Source organism: Caloenas nicobarica, chromosome 27, assembly GCF_036013445.1.
Source record: "Caloenas nicobarica isolate bCalNic1 chromosome 27, bCalNic1.hap1, whole genome shotgun sequence".
NCBI classification, from domain to species: Eukaryota; Metazoa; Chordata; class Aves; order Columbiformes; family Columbidae; genus Caloenas; species Caloenas nicobarica.
This window is the reverse complement of record NC_088271.1, coordinates 367093-392911: the sequence shown is the minus strand read 5'-3', so window position 1 is coordinate 392911 and position 25819 is coordinate 367093. Positions and strand designations below refer to the sequence as shown.

At 58.6% G+C, this 25819-nt stretch overlaps 1 protein-coding gene across 1 annotated transcript; it reads right to left on the bottom strand.

Moving 5' to 3' along the window:
* Positions 1-381: 381 nt before the first annotated feature.
* ONECUT3 (one cut homeobox 3) lies at positions 382-19948 on the bottom strand. The gene is made up of 2 exons (XM_065652665.1): positions 18919-19948; positions 382-674 (listed from the first exon to the last, which is right to left on the bottom strand). The coding sequence occupies exons 1-2, from the start codon at positions 19946-19948 to the stop codon at positions 382-384; spliced, it is 1323 nt and encodes a 440-aa protein (XP_065508737.1).
* Between the last annotated feature and the right edge of the window lie 5871 nt (positions 19949-25819).

Genomic DNA, 25819 nt, shown 5'->3' with positions numbered 1-25819 from the left:
GGGTGCCCCTCTTCCCGGAGACCCTGGTGGGTGGTGAAGACAAGGTCCTGTGGTCCCCAATGACCAGGGATGCTTCCAAACAGCACCTTGTCCTCTCCCTCCATCCCACATCACCCCTCGGGTTTCCTCCGAGCCCTCCTGGGGACAGAGCTGACCTGGCTGCAAACCCTGTCCCTGCTCCAGGAGCTGGCAGGAGGTGGCAGCAGGATGTGACACAAGGGCCATGTCCAGGGGTGATGCCCAACTGAGGGTTTGAGAGGCTAATGGACCCGCAGCATCCAAAAGCACCCACCCTGGTGGGCTCAGGACACGTGTGTGAGTCTGGGGTTGGCTTTGTCATGAGGAGGATGTTCAGGAAGGGGCAGGGATGGCCAGGGGACATCATGCTTTGGAGAAAGTGCTTGTAGAAGAAGAGGGGACTCCAGGGTTGGTGCCCGGCTCCTCCTGCCAGCGGTTCATACATCGCCGGCGGGCATTCATGAAGAAGTTGCTGACGGTGTTGAGCTCCAAGCCCAGCTGCTGTGAGATGGTCATCTGCATCTCCTTGGATGGGCGCTTGTTCTCCTTGAAGATGGCGATCAGGGTGCGGCGCTGGAGGTCCGTGAAGACCAGCCGCTGCTTCTTGGGCTGCAGGCTCCTGTCTTTCTGCTGCTCCTGCTCTTTGCGTTTGCAAGCTAGACGTTCAAAAGAGAGAACAGGGCCATTAATTGGTGCTCACTGCCCTGGTCTGCTTGCAGGTTTGGCCATCTGTCTCCCAAAAACCAGGCCCTTCCCTCCAGTGAACCTGCTGGCTTGTTGCCCACTGCACCCTAAAGCCACCTCCCTCCTTTTCCTCCCTGTCTGCTCAGATGGGACAATAACCTCTTGTGACACCAGCATAGGAGAAGCTTGGGTGAAGCCCATCACCTCTTCAGATGCCCAAGAAAAGCCCAAGTTTCAGCATCTCCAGCTGAGCCTGGGACTAAAGACTGACAGGTCCCTGGAGAGATTTGCTGGGTGACAGATTTCAACTCGTTTTTCTTGGTCGCTTCCAGGAGCCTCTTCAACCCGGTGCACAGAGCTGGGAGGGGGCTGAGGCCGAACGCCGCTGCTGCAGCGATGGGGCAGCACCTCGGGTCCATGGGACAGGTATTTCCCTCGGGGTAACTCCCCGACTGCTACACAAACGCACCTCCACGGCCAGGCTGAGTACAAGGGAAAGTAACCATGTAGCTCAAGAGTAACAGAAGGGCGTTTGAAGTCACTTTTTTCTTGCTAGAAAACAAGCAAGGGGATTTTTCCCGCTTTTCCTCTGATTTTTCTTCAGCTGGCCTGCACTCTGTGTCCTATTTGCATCACCTTGAACTGACAGAGAAGGATGATGTCCACCCCTTCCACCCAAAGCTGGGGAGATTCAGAGCTCAGCAAAGCGGATTAATTTATCCAACAATTTTTTCTTGATTTCCCCATTTGTTCCTTGTCCTGTCCCCACGCGGGTGGTGGGAGCCACCAGTTCTGCTCCCGCTGAGGCCGGGGACAGAAGGCACCAAGCTTGGCACAGCCAACAAAATCCAAACCCCTGGTAAAGCTGGTTAGTGGGGAGCTTTCCCCTCCCCTTCCCCACCCCAGTCTGCCTGCAAACCACCATCCGTAGGGACAAGCGACAGTCTGAGCTCTGGGGGTGCCTGTCCCAGGGGTACCTTAGAGAATGGTTTAGTGGAAACCTACCCTATGACCATCAGATGCTTGCAAAAAGAACAAACAAAAAAAAGCCTTTGTAGAAAATTTGACTTTTTTCTGGACATGAATTAAAAAAAAAAATTTAAAAGACCCCCCAGATTCCCCCCCAAAGAACAAACAGAAAAAGTCCCCCCCACAGCATACATGCACATTGGGAAGAGCGTGTCCTCGCCCCACTGGACCCCTCACCCCCCTGGTGTCCCCAACATGCTGGTGACACGGGTGGGACCCCGTGTCAATGGTGGCACCTCACACGCTCCTGTGAGCACAGCTCTTGCCATGCGTGGAAGGCACTTGCACTGTATCTCCCTACCAGGTACATATAAATGTGTGTGGGTACCTGCAGATACATCCATATCCCTGGGGGATGTGGTGGGACGCGCTGACCCAGCTGAAACCCCAGCAAAGCCACCGGGATGCAGGTCGTCCTCTCACTCTCCTGCCCGTTGGCGCCCGGCGGTGCCGCACAGCCAGCCCAAGACCTGGCGGTTCGGCTTTTCCACCTCACGCTCCCCACCTCCCTTCCATTTTTAGGATTAATTATCACAAACCAGTTGCCCATTAATAACTCGAAGCTCCCAGGCAAACATTAACCATCAGGGTCTTGCTGGTAAAACTGATCCAGCATCAAACCAGTGCTGGTGTCGCTCGGACAGAGATGACACCCAGCTCCACACCCCCAACCCCCCTGTTATTTTTGGCCCGTGATGCCTGTGGCCGCGTCCCACATTTCCTGTTGCACGTTTGTTTATTAATTTCTTTTTCTGCTGACGCAGCCCAACACCCCTCTTCCCCAGTTCAATCTAATTACAGCTCCGCACACCAGAAATCGATAGTGACGCTGCTCAGATCTATTTACAGCAGCCATCACCCCCCCATGGATGATCTTGTTCCCATTCCTCACGCCCCAGGCGCTGCTGTCCCAGGCAGGCTGGCGGTGGCCGTCCCCATGTCCCCATGTCCCCACAGGTGGTGGGAGCCGAGGACGGGGGGCAGCTGGGGCCACAGCTCTGACTCTCACCCACATCAGTGCAGGGTCAGGGTTTTTCTTTGTGTTTCAAAATCCCTTTTTTTTCCCCAAGTCCCAAACTCCAAACAACTCATTCTTGGCTTAACGCTGTTCCTGTGTCACACCCCTCCGAGGTCTCTGGGCCTGGCCATGGTCTGTGGGGACAGGGACACGCTCCAGGGCACCTCCAGAAATCAGAAATATTGCTTTTGGAAGGAGGTGGGACATTGGAAATGCTCTCTGGACATCTCTGTGTTACCTTCAGGTTGTGGCTTTTGATCTTTTCCAATCAGGATGAATCTGTTCGAAGATGCTAAGCAGTATTTTAAGATCTGGTTTTATCAGGTGTGTAAGACAGATGATCTCTAAATAATGTTAGAATTTAACAGCAATTGCAAAGTCTGGATGGATATAGGCACATGCAAGACCTCTTCCAGGACAGTATTTCTGCTTTTCTTCAAGTGTAATTGTAACTATGAATATATATATATTCTCCATTTTTATATTAAAATCATTTGCTAGATTTGCTGTGAATAGTTTCAGTCACACCCAAGCAGCATTTTTAGTGGATAAATGGTTCACCAAAACAATCGCTATGCTCTACAAGGAGACTCAAATATTTAATCACAGAATTGTTTTGTTTGGTAAAGCCCCTCAATATCATTGGGTCAAAATGTTACCCCACCCTAGGCACTACCCCATCTCCCTGAGAACCTCATGTCCGTCTGTCCAACCCCTCCAGGGATGGTGACTCCAGCACTGCCCTGGGCAGCCTGTTCCAATGCCCCACAGCCCTTTGGGGAAGAAATTGTTCCCCAGATCCAACCTCAACCTCCCCTGGCGCAACTTGAGGCCGTTTCCTCTGGTCCTGGTGCTTGTTCCTTGGGAAACGTCACTGATCCCCCTGCCTCTGTGTTATCTTCCCAGCAAATGCCCAAGGCTCGGGGTTTATTCCCGGCTCATGCTGCTCCTCCTGGGGCACAGGAGACCCCAGGGAAGATGGATCAGGGTCCCCCATGGCCAGGGGGATGCTCCACCACCAGTAAAGGGTTGAGCTCCCCCACAATGGAGGTTTTTCTCTCCTCTCTCCATCTCTCCCCACCTCATTTCATAAGTCCTGCATCTCCAAGACCTCCACAGCTCAACCAGGCTCAGTCAAAACCACCCAACAAGTGCAGGAGTGACAAAGAGGGAACGTCAGACACAGCAAGACAGGGTGATGGCACAGAGCCCCTTCCTTCAGACACTGGGCACGCAGTCCTCCGGGTATTTCATCCCTAAAGTAACTGAACTGGCTGCAGAAAAACCCCAGGGAGGAAAGGGAAGGAGGAACCTCAGGGGAAAATCAGGAGGAAAGAGCTCCGACAGCAGTGGCATCGCACCCGCGTCCCCGCGGATTCCTGCCGTGAGCTCTGCCTCCCTGCAGCCTCATGTCACAAGGAGCATCTTTTCCTTGACTTAACCTTGACAGCTCCAAGCAAAATATCTCCCAAATCATTTCTAAAGGAACATAATAGAGACAATCAAACGGCCGCTGTTCAGAAGCTGCGATTATGCTTCGCAGCACGAACTCCGCGAAGCGTTTAACTAATACCTGATCGCTTTGCAGGCTTCCGCAGCCTGCCAGCCCCTGGCTTCTCCATTATACCCGCAAACCTCTGTTTTCTCAGCCCCAGCGTGCTCTCCCTCTCCATTCACTTGCAATACAACCTGTAATTTTCTGCCCACTTTGCTTAAGTGCTGGTGATTTGTTGAAATCACAAAAGACAGCCAGGGGCTTTCAGAGCCAGCATGCTGGCTGTAAGCGAGGTTAGGTGGGGGGCGGAAAAAATCAGCTTTTCTCTTTTTCTCCCTGTCAAATCAACTCACGGGGGCACAAGGGGACCAAGGAGCATCTGGAACATTTCAGGGGCTCTGAGCAAACTGGGATGAGCCCAGTGCCTCCCACAGCAGAGCCTGGGCCTGAGTCAAATTAACCTCACAGCATCTGGTCCCTCAAAGCTGGAGAAGAGTCTGGACCAGAGATCAAGCGGCTTCATCTGGAAAAGAGAAATCCTTGGGTCCACAGCTGGGCCGGTGGGACGCTCAGAGCTGGGGCAACTTGGGAACTGCGAGAGGTTTGTGTGACTTTTCTTTACCGTGTAGGAAAAGAGCCCAATGAGGTTTGGCACAAATAGGCTTCTCCAGTAGAAATTTGGGTCTTCTCTAGCTGGGAACTCGGTGCTGATGGTGGAGTATGACGCAGGAAGAACGAGTGCTCAAAAACCAAATGCCACATTTCTTTTTGCCTTTTTTTTTTCAGCTAAAACCCCATCTGATTCTGAAAACTAACAAACACACAGGCAAAGGGGATGCAGCATCAACCACACCACCACTGGTGCTGAGCCTGCCCCATGCTGCTCGTCCCTGCAAATGCCACCTTGCAATCCCCAGACTTCACGAGCACATCATTTAAAACAACAAAAACAAAACAACAAAAACCCAACACAATAAACCAAACTTCTGGGCTCCAAAATCTGCAGAGATTTTGACCGCTGTGCATCCGACAGCTCTCAACCACGCTCTAGTAAAAACTGCCCTGCTTGAAGAAGCCACAGTTTCAGAAAACCAACTGTCAGAGTTTAACCAGAGCCCAAGAGACGCGGGCAGGAGCTGCGACGTGTCTGCAGAGCTGCAGCCTCGCGGTCCTGCTGGGTCAGTGACGCAGTCGGGCCAGAGCTCCTGGTCCCACACCTGTCCCTGTGCCACCTCGCCAGGGATGGGCTTCCCTGCTGGTGTCCCCAGGAGCAGCCAGAGGATGAGTCTGAGTCATGGGGACAGCCCTGGGCATTGGGATGCTGCCAGCGCTGCAGCCTGAGCCGCTTCCCTGAGCCCAGAAAATTAAATCTTCCTCTGAACATTGCAAATGAGAAGATGAGATGAGACAAAGCGCTCATTGCTGCATCGCTGGGTGTGTTTCCCTTCCCTTGCGAAGGGTTTCGGTGACTCGAGAGCAAGAAGCTCTGATCAACCCATACGGGGCTGCAAGGTGTCACCAGCCGCCTGCAGCAATGTCCCCAGCTCATTCCCCAACAGCCCGGGGACTTTCAGAGCAGGGTGGCAGGCGGAGGGAAGGGACTGGAAACAAAAGCACAAACCCTCAGTCCTCTGCTCCGGTGACAATGGGGTTCGGCTGGTCTCTCCAGCCTCTGCTGGTCTCAGCCGAACCACTCGAACACGCAGCCAAGCAGCCCCATGAGATGCCTCGTTTTGCCTCTCCTGCACTTCTCCAGCTTTGTTTTTTTCTTGGCGCAGCATCTTGAGCTTTTCCAGCACTGAAGCAGATGAGTTTGTCTGGTCTGAGGGTGGGTGAAGGGACACAAAGAAGCTGCGGTGGCTTCATCTCCTCTGTGTTTGCCCTATTTTTATTATTCTCCTTTCCAGATAAGGTCCCACCTGGGCTGAGCCAGCTGTATCAGACCCCGCTCACAGACATGGAAATAAACAGCTTCAGATGACTTTAAAATGTGGGTTTGTTGTTAAAAGCATTTCCTTTCTGCAGAGGTTTGATTTTTCACCCACTTTTCTAGAGACTTTCATAAATGAAGATGTTGTGCCCTGCTCTGCTCTCCCCTGGAGCCGGGCGAACCGGGCTCAGCCCCAGCTCATCACATCTGCTGGCAAAGCCACTTCCCCCATTTGTCCCATTTCCTCCCTTTCTAGCCTCTTTTTTTTTGAGTGAACTCAGCTGTTTCTTATTGTCCCGGTAGACAGCACTGCTGTCACGAGCTGCTTGGTGCTCAGGCTGCCAGCACTGGAGCAGCTGATGGGTATGCGGCAGGGCAGAGCCACCCCGGGAGTCCCGCGGCTGTTCCGCACTCCTCGCTCCTGTCCCCGGTCACTGTCACTTAGTGTGACGAGAGCAAATTGGTGCTAATGAAGTGCCGGAGTCAGGCAGCGCGGCGAGCAGGAGCCGGCAGCGCCACGAGGGATGGCAGCAGCAGGGACGGTTGTCACCTTCTGGGAGAGAACGAGGACGTGGGGACAAGGTGGGGACACGGTTGGAAACCCCTAAACCCTGAAATAAATTTTCCTTTGAGTGAGCGACACATGCTTGAGCTCAGCTTTGGCACAAGAGCCCCCGCTGTGGAATCCGGGTGGGGGGGAAAGGGAGTTTGGGGCTCGTTTCATTCCACAATGACAGGAAGAACCAAGTAATGCTGGACAAGGAGTCAGCTCTCGGATGGCTGATGGCCTCCCTGCTCTGCGGCGCTCTGGAAAACAGGACAATCTGTAATCCTCCGGGTTGGGGCGTTCCAGGTTTGCTTCGCCAGGGTTTGGGATGGTCTGAGTGCAGACGGCAGAGCCTGAGCGGGGACACTGGTTGCTCTCAGGTCACTCCTGAGCTCCAGCAGCACATCGCAGGAGGAACCTTCCAGATTTGAGCCCTTTCCGGCCGCCAGGCCCCGCTCCAGAGGGTCTCACTGCTCTGAAGGCAATTTCAAGCCCCACCGCCACGGATGCTCCTGCTCAGCTCCAAGTGTAAACCAATTCCTGGCTATTGACACCCAGCACAAAGCCACCTGTGTCACCAGGCAGCAGCCGGCATGGGTGACATAAAACTATAGAACCGTTTTGGCCGGAAAAGACCCTCAAGACCATTGAGTCCAACCGTCCCCCCCCCCGGCACTGCCCCATGTCCTGAGAACCTCACCTCCGTCTGTCCAACCCCTCCAGGGATGGTGACTCCAGCACTGCCCTGGGCAGCCTGTTCCAGTGCCCCACAGCCCTTTGGGGAAGAAATTGTTCCCCAGATCCAACCTCAACCTCCCCTGGCTCAACTTGAGGCCGTTTCCTCTGGTCCTGGCGCTTGTTCCTGGGGAGCAGAGCCCGACCCCCCCGGCTCCAAGCTCCTTTCAGGCAGGTCAGAGATCAGAAGGTCTCCCCTCAGCTCCTGTTCTCCAGGGTGGCCCCGCGAGGGGCCCAGAACCCCGCGCTGCCGCTCAGGGGATGCTCGGGGACAGGGGGCACACGGGGCAGCAGCCCAGCCCCGCGTGGGAGCCCTGCCTGGGCCCTTGGGGTGAGCTCCCCCACCAGGCTGGCCCAGACGAGGGGTGACACCAGGCTGCCCGCACCCCTGCCCGGGCTGGGCTATGAGGGCGTTGCACCGAGGCGGAGCAGCGGGGACCCCCTGTCGCCACCCCCGGCCAGGCCCAGCCCGCCCCGCCGCCATTTTGGAGCGCTGGGCCCGCCCGGTGCCCCCCGCACGGCGGCGAACGGTTCGTTCCACCTCCCCCCCGCAGCCACGATGCGCCGTCCCCGCCGCACTGGCGCCTCCCCGCGGAGGGGCGGGGGCAGTGGTACAGCTCGCCCCGCCCCCCTCGCCGCTGCCCAATGGCTCCTTGCGGCCGCCCCCCACCACGATGGGCCATTCCCACCATCTCCCCCCATCTCGGAGCGATGGACCGTTCCGGCTGCCCCGCACGTATGGGGCTCAACGGGCTGGAGCGGTCCACCCGCGTCCCGGGGCGGGGGGGCCAGGCAGCCCCGTGAGTGGCGGGGGGGAGCCCCCGCTTGCCCCATGGCTACCCCATTGTCACCCCCTACAGTTCTGCATCGCTGCCCCCCGGCTGCCCCATCACTGCCGCACTGATGCCCCACAAACAACGCCATGGCTGCCACATCGTCACCCCTGTAGTGCGCCATCAATGCCCCATTGCTGCCCCACCGGTTGCCACATCACCACCTCATCACCACCCCACAAACCACCCCACAGCCTCCCCACAGGCCATCGCCCCCTCCCCGTCGCCCCCCACACAACTACCCACAGCCCCGGGGATCTGCTGCCCCCCAGGACCGGTCACTGTGTCCCCCCACACACGTGGGGCTGGCGCGGCTGCGGCCGGCGCTAAGCCAGTGGCTGTTAATACACCGCACGGCGTTATTAGTTCAGCTCCCAAGGTATTTCCCGCAGTAATTGCACTGATCTGCCAGGGATTACGTGCTGCCGCTGTAACGATGGATGATGTTTTAATTCCAGCCGGGCACCACTGGGGAGGGCAGAGCAGGGACCAAGACCCCCGAGCATGGACACATGAGCCCAGACAGACACCCCGGCCGCTGGCACGGGGTGAAGGGGCTGCCCAGGTGAAGGGGGGTATAGAATCATAGAATCATTTTGGTTGGAAAAGACCCTCAGGATCGTGGAGTCCAACCGTTATCCCATCCCCAGCACTGCCCCGTGTCCTGAGAACCTCATGTCCGTCTGTCCAACCCCTCCAGGGATGGTGACTCCAGCACTGCCCTGGGCAGCCTGTTCCAATGCCCCACAGCCCTTTGGGGAAGAAATTGTTCCCCAGATCCAACCTCAACCTCCCCTGGCGCAACTTGAGGCCGTTTCCTCTGGTCCTGGCGCTTGTTCCTGGGGAGCAGAGCCCGACCCCCCTGGCTCCAAGCTCCTTTCAGGCAGGTCAGAGATCAGAAGGTCTCCCCTCAGCTCCTGTTCTCCAGCTGAACCCCCAGCTCCCTCAGCCGCTCCCATCACCCTTGTGCTCCAGCCCCTCACCGGCTCCGTTCCCTGCTCTCAACTCGCTCCAGCACCTCGAGGCCTTTCTGGTCGTGAGGGGCCCAGAACTGCCCCCAGGATTCGAGGTTTTTCCTCCCCATTCCCAGCACAGGACGGTCACTGCCCTGGGCCTGCTGGCCACACCAGTGCTGGTCCCAGCCAGGATCCTGTGGCCTCTTGGCCACCTGGGCACACGCTGGCTCGTGTTCAGCTCTTTTCACCACCATCCCCAGGTCCTTTTCCACCAGGCAGCTTTCCAGTCACTCTTTTCCGAGCCTGAACCCTGGACCACACTGGGCAACAGAACATCAAACAATTCCCTGGTTGGAGCTTGGCCCCTGGCATGGGGACACCAGTGATCCCTGCTGGGGTTCAGCTTCCCCCCAGGATGCTCCCAAGCAGCTGGGGAGGTCCTTCCCGACACCCAAATCACTGCTGGGCATGCTGTGCCCCCTGTCGCTGCCCCCACGTCCTGCTCCCAGCCCCTCTCCAACCCCGTCCTGCCGGGAGGGAAATTCCTGCAGGAAAAGGGCTTTTTCTTTTTCTTCCTTGCCTCCGAACACAGCAGAGAAACTTCCCCCACAATGCTACCTTTAAAAATGACCCCCATGCAGAGCTGTTCCTTCTGGTAAAGCAGCAATTAATCACGGCAAGTATGGGATGGATTTGTAATCAGCTCCCCCACCCCCATTTCCCAGCCCTGGGTATTTTTCCTGCCCCCCCTGCCCCCGCCATGTGCAGGGCTGGAGCTGGGGCCAGTGCAGCCAATTGATCCTGCTGGGTCGATTTTATTGAAACTCCCACGAGTGGCTTTAACTGCGTGTTGGATATTGCTGGCACATCAGTTTGATGGCTACGTGACCGGCGGGGAGCTCGCGGGCAGGTTCACAGCAGGGGAGTAAAGGGGAAGGGGCTGCGGGAGGGGGGATTAATCCCCATGGAGCTGGGTTGTTCCCTGAGTTGTTCCCTCGAGTTCCCTGGGGCTTCTCCCCAAAGGTGGGAGAGCGAAAGGTAACGGAACGTCTTGAGGAGAAGGGCTTGGGGGGGGTCAATTACGGGGAATGTTTTTTCTTAGCCAGATTTCAAAGGGAAAGGGAAAGGGAAAGGAAACGGGAAAAGGAAAACTCTGGGGAGTCCCCCCAGGTGACACTGAAGCCCAGCACTGTGGTGCCACCGTCCCACCCTCACCCGGCAACAAGGGAGGTGGATGGAGATAGGGAAGGGACCCCCTCCATCCCAGGAGGGCGTTGGAAGCGCAAACCACTGCAGCACCAGCCCCAGCACTTTTTGGAGCATCATATTTGAGCCAAACTGGGCCAGGTGCTGCCCTGGGTCCTGCTGGTCCATCCACCAAACCACCACCCGGGGAGGATGCTGGATCCAAGGCATACCAAGAACCCTCAAAAGATGGAAAAAAATACCAAATATGGGCAGATTTCTGGGGAAATCATGAATGGCACAGGCAGGGACGGGACTTTGCTGGCGGGGTCGTCACCATATGTTTCCGTGCTGCCTGGCCCTGCAACAGGCGCTGAGCGTCAGGGTCTGCAACATTCTGCCGCAGGAACGGCCGTCACCAGCGGCAGAGCAGAGCCGTTGATATCTCTGTCAGCCCCTGATACCATCACCCGTCAGCAGCTCCTGGTACATTTGCAATTTTATCCCTAATGGAGAGCGTTTGCTCGTTACCTGCTCTTTATCGGCCGAGGGCAGCATGACTCCCGCACAGGAGCATTGCTCTCTGGAGCTTGTCTTCCAGCTTAAAGCTTTGGCTTTAATCGCCCGGCGCTGGTGGCTTCATCCGCTCTGTAAAAGCACTGTCACCCCCCCGCTGACATGTGGGGAAACTGAGGCACGGAGGGATTTGTGGATGCTCAACCTATCAATGGACAGCCGAGTCACCACTCGTGCCATGGTGGCACTTGGCATGGAGAGGGAGGACAAGGGTTTGGGACATTTCCCAGTGGCCAGAGCCAGTCTTGCTGTGGCCCTCCCCTCCACACCAGGTGCCGCTGCGGGGGCTCCTTGAGGCGACCATCACCTTCACAGCCCTTTGGCACTTTGGCAGACAATGTTTCCCCTGATTTTGGTTCACTTTGGGTTTTTTAGGGTCCCTGACAGCTCGACCTGATGCATCGGGTTTCCTAGTGGTGCCCTGCAGAGCTGTGCCACGCACCGACCCCTCCCAGCACATCCCAAACCCACCAGAGCTCAATATTTTGGTCTCCCTGGATTCACTCCAACAGCGAAAGACCTTGGTTCTCCTCCAACCTGGATGGGAGCCACAAGGTTTCCAGACCCCCAAAGGGATCACTCTCCCTTGGTGATTTCTATACCTTAGGTCTGGGAACTGAAAAAGAAGCAGATCAATCACAGAGCTACAGAACCGAAGCACGATGACGGGTCCAGGTGTCCTGACGGGGACATTGTCCAATGCAGAGCAGCAGTGGTGGCATCTGCCATTCCCCGGGTTAGAGGCCAAGCAGCAAATTCCACTCCCCAGCTCCCCAAATTCAGCTCACAGTGATACCGGGTCCTCCTGCATTCAGACATGATGCTGGAGGAAATCAGGGCACGGTTTGTTTGGAACAACAAGGTCCTGGGGTGCAGAGCTTGGAAGCAAAACCCCAGGGATGAGAAGGCGAAGGAAAGGAGCATCACTGGTCACTAATGAGGGGGCAAAAAAATTGGTACCCACAGTGGGATGAAGCCAGGGAGTAGAAGCATCCTTGCTGCATCACTGCATGTCTCAGCCCACCACCTCTGTCTGCATCCCACCCATCATGGGTACACATTGGGTGTACATGGCTGTACATGGGTGTACATGGGTGCACATCCTCTCGCCATGCAGCACCTCCAGACCCATTTTTGCTTCAGCAAAGCATTGTCTTCTCCGTGCCATAATTTCACCACCTATGAAATGCCTTGAACCCCATTAAATCAATTTTAAATAATTTCTGGACCTCCTCGCCTTGAACTGCAGGAACCACCAGGACTGAGAGTAACGGTGCATATCCCTAACAAAAAAAAAAAAAAAAAAAAAATATATATATAAAGGTAGAGTTATTAAGGTCATTCTTGAAATCCTAGCCATGTCCATTGCAAAGGTGTCTGATTTAATATTGAGTCTTTATTTTTTAAATGTCCTGGCCCCTTCTTCCAGCACTGGAGAACCCAGGTTGCCTTTTTGTTTTGCTATTTTTTAACAACCTCAAATGTTTAAAAATCCATCCTCCATTTTCCCTGTCTGACCTGCCTTGGTTTAAATGGAGATGCTCTCTACCATTCGAGGTCTTCACAAGATTTTTGAATTTCTGTTTAATCAGCAAAATCTTGCCACTTGATGGCCACGGTCCCACACGGAGCCACTAGAAATGCACTCAGCTGCCAAAAACCTTCTGCCGGTTCCTGGCCACTCCAGCACAGGCCCTCATTGCTCCTGTTGCATCCATCCAGCAGCGATTTTGGCTGTGGATGAGTGAGCTGGAGGGGAACATTTTTTGCTCCAACTTCCCTTTTTTGGCCAGTTTTCAAAGGCAGGGGCTGAGCCCAGTCCCTCTGCACTGCTGTTCGTGTTGTGCAGGAGCAGGGCCATGGCCAAGAGCATATCCCAGCTTGATGGGACACATCCCAGCTTGATGGGACACATCCCAGTTTGATGGGTGGGTGCGTTGATGTGGGGTGATACCAGATCTAATGCCTCCATCCGTACTCGGGGTGCTGGGTTCCCTCTGCTCGAGCCTTGCCGAGAAACCCCAGGGAACCAGGCAGCAAGTGAGGAAAACTCTTCCCCTGCAACCAACAAAGCACTGGGGCTGGGACGTGATGGGTCCGGCAGCAATTCCAGTGGGAAACAACTTGTCCTAAAGCAGCAGCATCCCGAGCTGCACGCCAAGGTCTGGAGACAGGTTGGGTCTCGCCGAGCTGCAAACCCTTTTGAGCCAGGCTCTGGTAGGGCTTTTTAAATTCTTTTTAAATTTTTTTTCTCTTTTTTTTTTTTGGTGTTGCACATTGGCTATCACCATCCTGCCCCAAGCCCTGCGAAGGGAGCCCCTGTACCCAGGATGATTCCGCAGGGGATTTCTGGTTCCCCTGCGCCCGGGTGATGCTGTGGGGACGCGGAGAGGCGAGGTGCCGTGCACAGGGCAGGAAATCAGGCGCCCGGGCCCTGTCTCTGCTCTCCTCCTGCCTTCACCATCCCTCCTCTTCCTGCAACCGCATCTGAGCAGAATGAGAAAATATTGGATTTGTTTCCTGGAGAAAAAAAATAAAATAATAATTTAAAAAATCCAATATTCTGTCTGAGATTCCAGACTCCACGCCTGGTTATGGCAGGAAAATGCTGTAAATCTCCCCATTTCCCCACCAGTCCGAGAAGAAAGACCGATTTTCTTTTAATATTCTTATTTTTTCCTCTCGTTTAAGCCCCATCATTTTGCAGGCAGCTCTGCAATCTCTTTGTTGACCAGGGCTTAAACCTGCTCTCCCGGCTCCCCCGACCCCGGGAAGTCGCCTCGCACACCCTTCCCAGCAGCTCCCAGGCAGCGGCAATGAGATTTTAATAGATGTATTTTCAAATTAGTTCTGGGCCTTTCAAGACTTATCAGTTAAATGAGGTTTTTCAAATTGATTCAAAGGTCACTCGGAGAGTTTTCTCTTCTCTGTTATCTCTCCCTTATGGTTTCAGTGGCAATTGACAGGATGGAGGAAAAAAAAAAAATCACCCCCACGTTGTACACCCAGAAAAAAGAAAAAAAAGCCCCAAACAACAAAACTGCACCCAAATATGGGTTGGGACCCCGGGGCTGGCTCTGCTGTGGGGTTGCGGGTTCCCTCCCGAGCAGGTGATGAGCGGAGTCCGGCGGGGAATTTGGGGGAGCTGGACCCCACGGACACGGGTGGGCTGTACCCCGAGCTGCCGCCCCGCAGAGAGGGGAGGTTATTTCCTCCTGAAGGGGGCTGGAAAAACCCGATTTAATATTTAACCGACGGGAGGTTTATTGGCCCTTTCTGACGCGCAGATTAGGAGCAAACAGAGAAACAGCCGCGGGCGGAGCGGGGCGGCCCCGCCGCGCTGATAAGGGCGGTGCGGAGCCGGGTGCGGTGCGGGGCGCGGTGCGGGGCCGGGCGCGGTGCGGAGCGCGGTGCGGGGTGCGGAGCGGGGCGCGGTGCGGGGCGCGGAGCCGGCGGCGCCAGCGGTGGCTGTTCCAGGCGGGCGGCTCCGCGCCGGCGGAGGAAGTTGCCTGTCATTAACGTGCTAAAATATATATATATAAAATATAACATAAAAATATAGATATATAATAAAACAATCATAATAATTTAAGAAAAATTTGAGATTTTTTTTTCCAAAGACCAAAAGGAGTTTCTGTCTTTTCTCTCCTTTCTCGCTTTTTTCCTTTGTACTTTCTCGAGCGGACACCTCGCCCACGCCGAGGGGGAAGCGCTGAGCGCTTGGAGCCCCAAACTCTCATTTTTCCCCCATTTTACGGTGGAGAAATAATTCGTTCTCCAGCCTACAAACCTCCCCCGCGGCCGAGGAGCGTTTTCCGCGTCGCCCCTCGGACAAGCGCAGACCGAAAACAGCGAAACCGTCCGTGATTTCCCGCCGCTCTCGTGGGCCGGCGCCGCGGCCGGTGCCCGGGGCCGGGGTCGCCCCGCTGCCCGGTGGCCGCCGGCGGAGAGGAGCCGTCGTTGGGCCAAAGTCGTTTGTAAGAGGCTGAAATTGAAACAAAACTCGTGAAAAAAAAAAATCGCGAGTTTTTACGCGGCGCAGTGTTGTCCCCGATTCTGGCAATTCTGTGTCTTAGTTCGCAGTATTAATTAGCGGCATTAATTATTAGGTTTGCCAAAGTTCTCGAGCATTTGCCTTGGCCCAGTCCCGCGATCGCAGTTTCGGGGTGGTTTTGGTGGGTTTTTTCTTGTATAACGACGGTTCATTCTGCAGCGGAGATTTACTCGGGAGAGAAAGCCCAGAGTGGAGAGGGAAGAAAGAAAATTTAAAAAGAAAGGAAACGAAAGGAAACGAAAGAAAAAAGAAACTAAAAATAAAAAAAATAAAATAAAATAAAATAAAGGAAAATAAAAGAGGAAAGGAAAGGAAAGGAAAGGAAAGGAAAGGAAAGGAAAGGAAAGGAAAGGAAAGGAAAGGAAAGGAAAGGAAAGGTAAGGAAAGGAAAGGAAAGGAAAGGAAAGGAAAGGAAAGGAAAGGAAAGGGAAAACGAAAACAAAACAAACAAAAAAAGAGAGAACGAAAACCAGTGGAAAGGCAAAAGGAAAAATTAAAAGAAAGGTGAGAGACAGGAAAAGAAAACGCAAAAGAAGGAAACGAACGGGCTCGGGCAGCGCTGCCCAGGAGCCCCGGCCCAGCCCGCGGGTCCCTCCCGATCGCGGTCCCTTCGCTCCGCGCCACGGGAACCACTTTGGGGCAGAAACAGCCGATCCCGGATGTCTCGGAGCCCACTCGGGACGGCGCTGGCTCCCCTGGGCCGGCCTCAGAGCCCACCCCTGGCCCAAACGCGGGGCAATTTTCTCGCACAAACACGCGTCTCGGGGAAAAAACACGGGAGGATGGATCCGCCGCACGCTCACTCGAGTTCACGGCGAATGAACGCGGGGAGCGGGGAGCCGTCTTGTCACGAAAGGGACACAACGACGTTGTCACCCTCCCGAGAAATAATCACAAGCGAATTTCCTAGTCCTGAGTGTCAGAATAAATCCGTGACGAGGAGCAGGTTTTCACCTGCGGGGGTTCCCAGAGGATGGGAGCGCACCCCACAGACACGAGTGGTGGGAGGGCACCCAGGGACACACATGGTGGGAGGGCACCCACCACCCTCCGCGGACACGCAGGGATGGGAGCACAGGAGCGCAGCCGCTTCCCGCATGATCCCACGAAAACGAAGCCGCTGCCTTTTTCACCCCCAGGACACCGGGATCGGGATGGCGATTGGGGGTGTCACGGGTGGGGGCTCGGAGCCACGTTCTGCCGTGCAGGGACCCCCAATGGTGACACGGTGGGAGCTCCCGGCACCCACGGGCCCTCGCAGTTCTCGTGGCGGGGGGTCACGAAGTTTGTAGAGCTCCATCTGGGACGGGGCGGTGAGGGCTGAGGCCGTGACAACGGGTCGCAGAGATGGATGGCCCGAGGGGACGGGCCGGGCACCGCCAGCTGCTGCCCAGATGTTTCCCCGTGGGACTCCCCTATTTTGCCGAGCCCCACGGGTGGAGCGGAGCCGGAGGGAACTGCAGCCCCCCTGGCTGCGGCGCTGCCCAGGTCCCGGCTGAATAATTAATGGTTCATCTGCGGACGGGGCGGCGAGAGAGGGAACTGGAGTGGAAAGAGAAGAAAAGCGGCAATTGCCATTTATAGGGGCCCGGCGTGTTTATTGATCCGCGATTTACTGACTCGGACTAATCCATCAGATGTGCTCCTGAAACCGGGACTAGGACCAGGACCAGAACTAGGACTGGGAATACGAGGAGGAGCCCCAGTCCTCGTTCCCCCCGTTTAACACTCGGGATTTTTTGCTTACACTGAGAGGGAAAAAAGCCGATCGCTGCCCAGGCAGGGAAGGGGTCGCAGCCCTCCGGTCCCTCCAGCCCCTCAGGCCGGGAAAGACGAGCAGACGCGACCGGCGGCCCCGGGGTGGGTCGAGTTGGGGTGAAATCGGCTGCATCCATCGGGGAGGGCTGGCACGCCCCCCCCCAGAGCAAGACCCCCTCCCATATAACCCCGTTCCTCGGGGCAGCTGGACCGGGGCTGAGCCCGAGGGGCTGAAACCTGCTCCACGGCCGAAGGAACGAAACGGCGAGAGGAGCGAAACGAAAGCGGGTCCCAGCAGGGCGACAGCGGGGCCAGGAGCCGAGAACAAAGCGGCCGGGCCCGGGGAGAGCGTGGGGAGGTCAGGGTGGGTGCCACCACCCGGGGCTGGGGCCCGGCCGATCCCCGCCACGGGCCGCTCGGGGCGGCCGCAGCTCGGTCGTGCGTGGGGATCGACGGGGGCGAATGAATTCATGGCCCAGTTCTGCGGGATTCGACGCGGGCGAATTCATGGCGCAGTGGCTGGTTTGTTGTTTTGGTGTATTTTTTTTCCTGTCTTCACAGAAAGCAAACAAAGCCTGTCCTCAGGAAATTTTGGGGGGTTAATTTCCGTAAATAATGTCTCCAATGAGCCCCTCGGGCCGAGGAAAACTCAGCGCTGGGGAATAAAAACCATTTTGGGAGAATAAACCTCCCACGACGCCGCGGCAGGAGCGGAGCGATGGCAGCGGGGACAGAACCCGAGCGGGGCCGGCGGGCAGGGACCTCCCCGAGCCAACCCGACCCGCATTTTTATCGTCACCATCACAGTTATTATTTCAAATTTTGGCGAGCCAGAAACCAGCCACCCGCTGCTCAATTAGCCCGAACAACGGGGGCATTAAACGGCCGATCGCGGCAGTGTTTAAATCTTTATTTACCAGAACCTTGTAAAGCCAGGAACAATTTGCATTCTATTAACTGCTTTTCAATAGGGCATCGACTGGAACTAAAAGATGCCACTACCCTGCCCTAATTAAAGAGCAACTGAATTACACTAAATACATATGAACGCTGCTCTCCTCCATAAATAACGGCGGGCTCCTCGCCGTGCGGAGCGCCCGGCGGGCCGGACTCTGCCCGGCCTCACGAAGAGCTTGGATTTATTTAAAAAATAAAAAATAATCATACAAGCGCGTTTTTTACCCCGCAGCCACCCCGCCTTGGCCCCGCGGAGTCCGTCGCGGAGGAGCGCGGGAGAGGAAGGGCCTGAGCGGCTCCGGGTGTCGGGGGATGGCGGGTCGGCCAGGAATATCCCCGCTCGCGTGGAGCCGCGACCCCTGCCCGACCCCCGCAGCCATAGCGCGGCCGCGCAGAAAAACCGAGTTTCTCCGGGAAATCCTCGGCCCTGAGGCCGGACAAGCCCCGCCGGGGGCGGCAGCGGGGAACGGCGCTGCCGCCGCGCTGCGCTCCGCACCCGCGGTGCTTCGGGCCAGCAACCGGCCCCCACACAGGCGGGAAACGGGGGTACGGGAGGGTTCCTTCTTTCTCTCCGAGTGCCCTGGAGGGAGCGGAGCGTAGCCCCAGCACTGCCCGGGCCCGGTTCCTGGCGGGGAGGCGTGGGACGGACCGGTGCTTCCCCAGCGCGCGGCTCCGGTACTTAGCGGCGGTGCCAAACGGAGCGCGAAGGAGCAACACGAACGGCCCCGGGGCCGCGGCTCAGCGCGCACCCACGGGCGGCAGGGAGCGTGGGCCGGGGACCCGGGAGCCAGTTCGGCGGTGGGACCGAGCGGGAAATCACCGCCGGGGCTCGAGGCCGCCGAACGGGCGGCGGGAGCCGGCGGGGAGCGCCGGGCAGCTCCCGGCTCCCCCCACCCTGGTTCCCTCGTTTCCCGCTGGCAGAATCAGGCCCGGGGAGGGGGGATTCGTCTGAAATATAATTCGCCTGAAATACAATTTCCTTCTCTTTCTTCTAAAGGCTTCAGATCGGCTCGGTAACACCCGGCCGAACCGAAGCTCGAGATGACAGTTTGAGAGCGAGGGGTCCCCACGCGTGTTCGTAGCACCCACCCGCCCAGAGGTTTGGGGCGGGCGGTCGTGGGTGCAGCCCGTGCCGTGCCCTACCTGCCAGCCTGAGCGCCGACATCCGCTGAAATTCCGGCTCCTGCAACCATTTCCACATCCTCCGGAAAGTCTCCCGGCCCGACTTGAGCTTACTCCAGGGCTTGGGGTTCCGCAGCAGGTCCGAGAGGGTCCCCTGGGAGCGGCACAAGATCCTCTGTGCGAAGATCGCCTGCGGGATGCTGTAGCGCTTCAGCTCTGCCGTGATCCGCTGAGCCACCTCCTTGGTGTTGATCTCCTCCACCTGCCCGGAGCCGCCGGGCTGGGAGCCGGTGGCCGAGGCCTGGCGCTCCCGCTCGCCCAGGAGGGAGCCGCCGGGCTGGGGGTGCGGGTGGCCGTGCGGGTGCATCCCGTTGAGCGGCGGCATCATGGCCGAGCTGGGCGCCGCCAGCCCCCGCGCCAGGTGCTCCTCGCCCCGGGACAGCATCGCGGCGTGCGAGTCGAAGCCGTTGGGAGAGAGCATCTTCTCGTTGGACAAGTGGCCCCCAGGACCGTAGGGGGCCAGCGGCTGCTGGGCGTTGTGCAGGCTGCCCAGCCCGTTGGGCAGCGGCGAGAGGGGCTGCCCCATAGCCGGCATGTCCTTGGGGTAGTGGCTGTAGAGGTTGCCCATTGAGGCCAGGCTCCGTTCGTCGCGCATGAGGGTGAAGCTGCCGCTCACGTTGCCGGCCAGACGCTGGTGCGGGTGGTGGTGGTGGTGGTGGTGGTGCGGGTGGTGGAACTTCTCCGAGACGGTGGAGATGGGCGGCAGGTGCTGCAGGGGGGTCAGCGTAGTGTAGGTGCTGCTCAGGCTCATGCCGGAGGGTGACTCGCAGGACATGCTCATGGCGGGGTGCAGCGGGGTGGCCAGGCTGTGCTCGGCGCGGTAGTCGCCCCCCTCCAGGATGGAGGCCATGCCCGAGACCATGGCAGGCCGGCCGTGCGGCACCAGGTTGCGGTGCGAGCCCTGTCGCCCGTGCGCCGGGCTCAGCAGCTCGGCGGGCTGCGAGTGCGGGACGCCGTGCAGGCTGCCCAGGTTCTCCATCGCCAGCTCCATGGTGGCCGCCGGGCTCTGCCGCTGCCTCGCCCGCTCGCTCGCTGCCTTCCTCCCCCACCCCCCCCGCCGCCGCCTCCTCCTCCTCCTCCACCGCCGCCCCCCCTCCCCTCCCGCGCCGGCTGCCCGGATTAATTCAGACTCCGCGCTCGGGGGGATCGATCTCCGGCGCCCCGCGGTCAGGCCAGCATGATGCGCCGCGCCCGCCCGCCCCAGCCCGCCTCGGTGCGCTGCGGCGCGGGGGGCTGCGGCCGGGCGCGGAGCGGGGAGCGAGGCGCGGAGAGGAGCGGAGCGGGGTGCGGTGCGTGCGCTCGGGGCGGCTGCGGCGCCTCGGCCGCCGGCTCCCGGCAGCCTCGCTCTGGGGCCGCGGCGTGACGTCAGCGCCGCCCCGCCTCCCCCCCGTCGAACCGAGCCGCCCCCCACGCCGAACCGAGCCGCCCCCCCCCAAGATCTCCCGGTGCGGAGTGGGGGGGCAAGACGGGGGGAGCGCGGAGCGCAGCCGGCGGCACCCGGCACACGGCGGGGCCGCACCGCGCCTGCACCCCCAATCCCCGCCGGGGTGGCCCCCCCCCCCGCACAGTGGTGACTCCCGCACCGGAATGACCCTCCCCACAGCGGGTGCTCCGCCTGCAACAGAGTGATCCCCCTCCGCCTCCAGGTGACAGGCGGCACCCAGTGCGCATCTGGCGGTGCTGAACGGCGGTGCCCACCTGCGCCCCCCCTCACATATGGCTGACCCCCAACCCCCCCCCCCAGTGCACACATCTGTTTGACCCCACCCCTGGATACGCCTGTCCCCAGGACCCTCCTAAAACTCCCCCGGACTTGGCTGCCCCTTCTCCCAAGGGCTTGGCCCTCAGCTACCCCAAACACGCGTGTCCCCACAAATCCGTGTTTCCCCACGCGTGTCCCCAGCATCGCCACCTTTCTCCCGCCTCCCTGACAGGCACTGGCTCTCGTTCTCGGGCAGCGGGGGCTACCGGGAGGTGGGGGGTTGCCTTGGCACGGGGCGGGCGGTGACAGAGACACGCGTGGGGCAGCACACGGCACTGTGCTGCAGGGTCCTGGGCAGCTGTTGTGGAGAAAGGGAAACGGGAAAAAGGAAAGAAGGAAAGGGAAAAGGAAAATTGAAGGCGAAAATGGAAAGGGAAAACAGAAACGATGAATGGAAAGGAAAAATGAAAAGAGAAAGGAAAAATGGGAAGGGAAAATAGAAAGGGAAAATGGAAAGGGAAAAAGAGGAAGATGGGAAGAAGAGACGACATGAGCCGAGTTTAGGCCACTGAATGGGCTGGAGCTCGGCACGTTTCCAGCCAGCCCCGGCCCCGCCGCACCGAGTCGGGCTCCCCACCCCGAGGGACTGCGGGCAGCGCCGGCGGCTCCAGGCGAGCTCCGGCTGCAGCGGCTCTGGCATTTCCCGGCCGTGCTCAGCCCTCCAGGCCGGGACGTGTCCGTTTCCCAAGCTTTATTGAACATACCGAAAAACGGAAACGCGAAATAAAATCTGTAGTTTCTTGCGGGTGGGCCCTGCCGGCCCCGCGTGGGCTGCTCCGTTCCCGGTCACTGCCGGGCTCCAGGGATCGTCCGGGCGGGTCTGGGAGCTCTGGTGAGGCGCAGGAGCAGGTCCTTGCTCTCCCGGGGGCGGGAGCCTCGGGCCAGTGCTCGGAGTGTCACCCACCACCCGGCTTCGCAGTGAATAATGCAGCGAAAATTATCAGTCTCTCCCAACTTAGTGCATTAGAAGTGAACCCATCCCTCCCCACCCCATCCCACCCCATCTCACCTCGTCCCACCCCATCCCATCCCATTCCATCTCATCTGTCCCATTCCATCTCATCTGCCCATTTCCATCGATCCCATCTCAACCATCCCAACCCATGCCTTCCCGTCTTTCCCATGGCATCCACCTCGTCCATCCCACCCCATCTCATCCCACCCCGCCCCCGGGAAGCCGCTTAAGTGCCAAATAAAATAAAGCCCCACAAGTTCCCGGGACGCGGGTGCAGGGAGTTCACCCGTGGAGCAGAGGATGAACCGGGGAGAGGGCGAGGGTCTCCCCTCAACGGCTTTTCAGTAACGCCCTTATACCGCGGTCAGGCCCTGCCGAGCCGGGATGTGTGAGGAATCCGTTCCCCCTCGGTCCGTGCCCCGTTCCCAGCTCTCACTCCCGGTGCGTCCCTGCCGGGAGGGTCCGCAGGCCGTGAGCAGGACCCGGAAACCGGGAGGCAGCCGCGTCCCGGGGGCTCCGGAGGGAATGCGGAGTCCCTGATATCCAGGTGAGCTGTGGGGGGAGCTTCCAGGTAGGTAACTGGACACGGAGCCGGGCAGGGATGGGCAGGAGGTGGTCGGAGCCGGGCAGGGGTTGTCTGGAGCCGGGCAGCACCAGAGGATGCTGGGGCGGGGAGTGTCGAGGTGCGCAGCGAGGAGGAGGTGGGGAACAAACCAAGGATGAAGCAGACGCGTCTGGAAGGGTTTCATTGAGTGTAATAATGGCGATAGTGCATCGACCGGCCCATCGACCGCCCATCGATAGTTCTATCCCTGCAGCTGCCCAGCTCGCCCGCCGTCCCGTACCGCGTCCCCAGTCCGGGCTCACCGGCACCCCCCCGCCCAGCACCGCCGGGCCCGCAGCACCGGGGCCCCCCCGGGACAGGCGCTGAACTCTGCCCTCCGCCGAGCTCTGCACCGAGCAAACAACAAAAAAGAGAGAGACTTTTTAGTAATTAGTGCGACATAATTGAGTAATGCGGTCGCCCCGCGTCCCCTCCACCCCCCGGTTCTTCCCCGATCGATGCAATATCATTAGGCGAGAGGCACCGAGACACGCGGGGCCGGCGGAGCGGGTAGGCGGCAGCAGCTCCCCGGACCGGGACCGGGGCCCGGGCTCGGGCCCGAGCCGCTGCGGGTGTGCGTGAGCCCGGCGGGGTTTGCTGCCTCCGCGGCGGTCCCAGCCCGGGGAAGCCCCTCGGAGCGCCCAGACGCGCTGACGATGGGCCGGGGCGCAGCGCGGGGGAGAGGCCCGGTCTCCATTCGCCAGCTGGATGCTATTGATCTCTTCCCTCGCCTCTCTTTCTTCCTGAGCTCCCTCTCCCTATTTAATTCCCATCCCCTCTGCTCCTCCGCAGCCGCCCGGGCAGCGCTCCGAGAGGAGCCGGGCAGTGCCGGCACCCCGGTAAGTGCGGAGAGGGAGCGCGGGCCCAGGGCAGCCTCCACTCGCCCCCCAACCCCTCCTGCAGCCCCACCGGAGGCATCGACGGCTTCTCTTAGACGGGACGAACGGGGAGGCGCAGCCGGCCAGACCCAGTCACCCCTTCCCTCAAAATCTCCTGCCCTGCTCAGCTGCGCCTCGCTGACCCCCGTGGGGAGTGGAGCTGCCAGTACCGGAGAGGCGGCCCCGCTCCCGGCCGGCCGGGCAGCCTCGGAGCCCGGGGACAGTGTGCGGGAGGTAGGACGCGCATTGCTGCCCGTTCCTTGCCCGGACCCCTGCCCCTGGCGCTGCGCCGCTGCGCTTCACCCCGGTTGGTTTGCGCTCAAATATTTTTTAAATTTTTTAATTGTATTTTATTTTATTTTTATTCCCTCCCCTCCCCACTTAGGAACCGCTCGAAAGCCCAAACAACACGGCCACAAATACCCCAGAGGAGCGGGACGCGCACTTGCGGGCACTATTTCTTGCAGCCGGCGATCAGGTACCAGGCAGAGGATAAAACCATTTTGTTTTGCCGGGCAGGGAAGGAGAAGGAGCCGGCAACGTGGCTCCCGCGTATCCCGCCATAGCCCTGCCCCTATAGCAGCCCAAGTTCCTCAAAGTTCTTTAAGGTTTCAAAATAACAGCACCATCGCCTGGCAGGTGAATTATTTAGTGCCTATAGATTCCTCGCAAACTCTTTCATTTCGGTTCCAAATCTTCCCCAGCCCAGCTTTTGCCTATGGATGTCTCGATTTTACAACAATCAAGCGGGAGGCAAAGAGCGTGGCAATTTCTGCTAATCGATTTTCTATACAATGGGCCCCAGATGATGTTTTAAAATGTGAGAAACTAAAATGTGTTGGTTTAAATAAGACTTTTGCAATCAATAGCTTTTTTAAAAAGGGACTTTGATACTGGTTCTTGAAGGGGATTCAAACGCCTTCCCTTCCAAAACAAAACAAAGCAGGAAAAAACAGCGACACCGGAAAAGTTCCGCCCGGATTTGTGGTTATTAAAGCGGAATATGGGGAAAGTAGCTTCAGGGGGCGCAGCGCCAGGACCGAAGCCCCGGTCCCGCCGGTCCCGTTGCGCACCCCCGCCCCCGGGTTCCGCGCGGCTCCGCGTTACCCCCGCGCATCCCCGGGTCGCGCAGGCGAGTGTAGCTCCGCACCTCCCGCCCACCTCCTCCTCCCCGGCCTCTCCTGTATTTTCGGGTGCGATTTACCCTTCCCCGGTGTCTCCGCGGCGCTCAGCACGTTGCGCCGGGGTTTATGGCTCTTCGGGCAGGAATCCAGCCGGGAAAAAACTCCGGCCCTTTCCCCACTGACATTTTTCTCTGCTAAAAATCCTGTCGCTCCCCCCGCGTCCCCACCCGCCCGCCGCTCTGCGCTCTTGGCGGCTTCTTTTTATTTTTTAAAAGAAATTATTTTATTTTTAATTTCAAGACAATTTTAGCTACAAGATCAGGCCCCTTTCCCGCCGCTCCCAGCATCTTTTTCTTCCCCTTTTTGCGGAATATATATATATATAACATTTTTTTTCATTTCTTCCGTGGTGAAAAAATTTCACCTCTCTGCAGAATCGGTCCCGGAGACGTTTAGGGAGAGGGACAGACCAGTGGGGCCCGTCGGGAGCTGAGCCCCTCTCTGCTGCCGCCCGCCTTCCCCCGGGCTCGGTGGGTCGGGCCGGGGCCGGGCTGAGAGCAGAGAAAAGCGGCAGCAACGGAGGGAAATCAAGCGGTGGGGCGGCAGGGCGAGGGTGGCGGTAGAATTGACCCCTCCACAGCCTTCCTTAAGACTTTTCTCGTTTACCCCGAAACTTTAGGCTGCCCCGAAACTCGGCGGCCGGGAGTGGCGGGGCCGCGGCGACGGCGGGGAGCGGGGCCGGGGGGGTGGTTCCATCCAATTTCGCCTCGGAGGGGCAGTTCGAGGAAAGACTGTTGCTCTTTTCGATGTAAATCCCGCAGCTTTCACCCGAACGAAGCCGCCCCGCCGAGGTCCGGCGCAGCCCGGGCTGGGGCCGAGTGCCCCCGGGGCTCCGCACCCACCCACGGCCGGGGGCTGGGCTGGGCCCCCTCCGCTGCCCCCACCTCCGGGAAAACCAACGGGGGCCTCCGAGAGACTCTTTCAACCGCAATTTGTTTTCAAAACTGCCCGGCGGAGCAGCACTGAACTTTACACCCTGGCAGCGGCGCGGGGCGGGCGCGGCCCCGACGGGGCTTTCGGGGGGAAAACCGGTGGAAATCGCTGAGATTTCGCCCAGCTCCGAGGTGGGATATTATAATCATTATTTTATTATTATTCATTTTTCCCTCCCTCCCGTCGCCTCACCGCCTTTCCTCCGTCGGGCCCTGCCGTCCCCGGGCCGGACTAGGGTGCGGGTGCATTTAATAAACCACAACATGAGACATGCAACGACTTTGTCGGTGCTCTGCAGGGAGAGAGGAGTGTTCCCTAAACCTCCGAAATGCCCCTCGCAACCCCCGCCTCCGCCCTCGTCTACTTCTCTCTCCTTGTGCATTTCGGGGACCCTCAAACCCGAGTCTCTGAGCACCCCAAAGGCTCCTCGAGGGCTCTGGGGGGTTCCGGGGAGGGCGTGAGCGCAGCCTCGCCGCGGGGCTGGGGACCAGGAGCCGGTGCCGGTGCGATGTGAAACATCGAGGAAACGAGACGAACCGGGTGCTT

Coding starts and splice junctions, on each gene's coding strand:
- ONECUT3 (XM_065652665.1), bottom strand. CDS start 19,948: ATGGAGCTGGCGATGGAGAACCTGGGCAGCCTGCACGGCGTCCCGCAC. Junction 675..18,918: donor GTCGGCGCTCAGGCTGGCAG/GTAGGGCACGGC, acceptor TTGAACGTCTAG/CTTGCAAACGCAAAGAGCAG.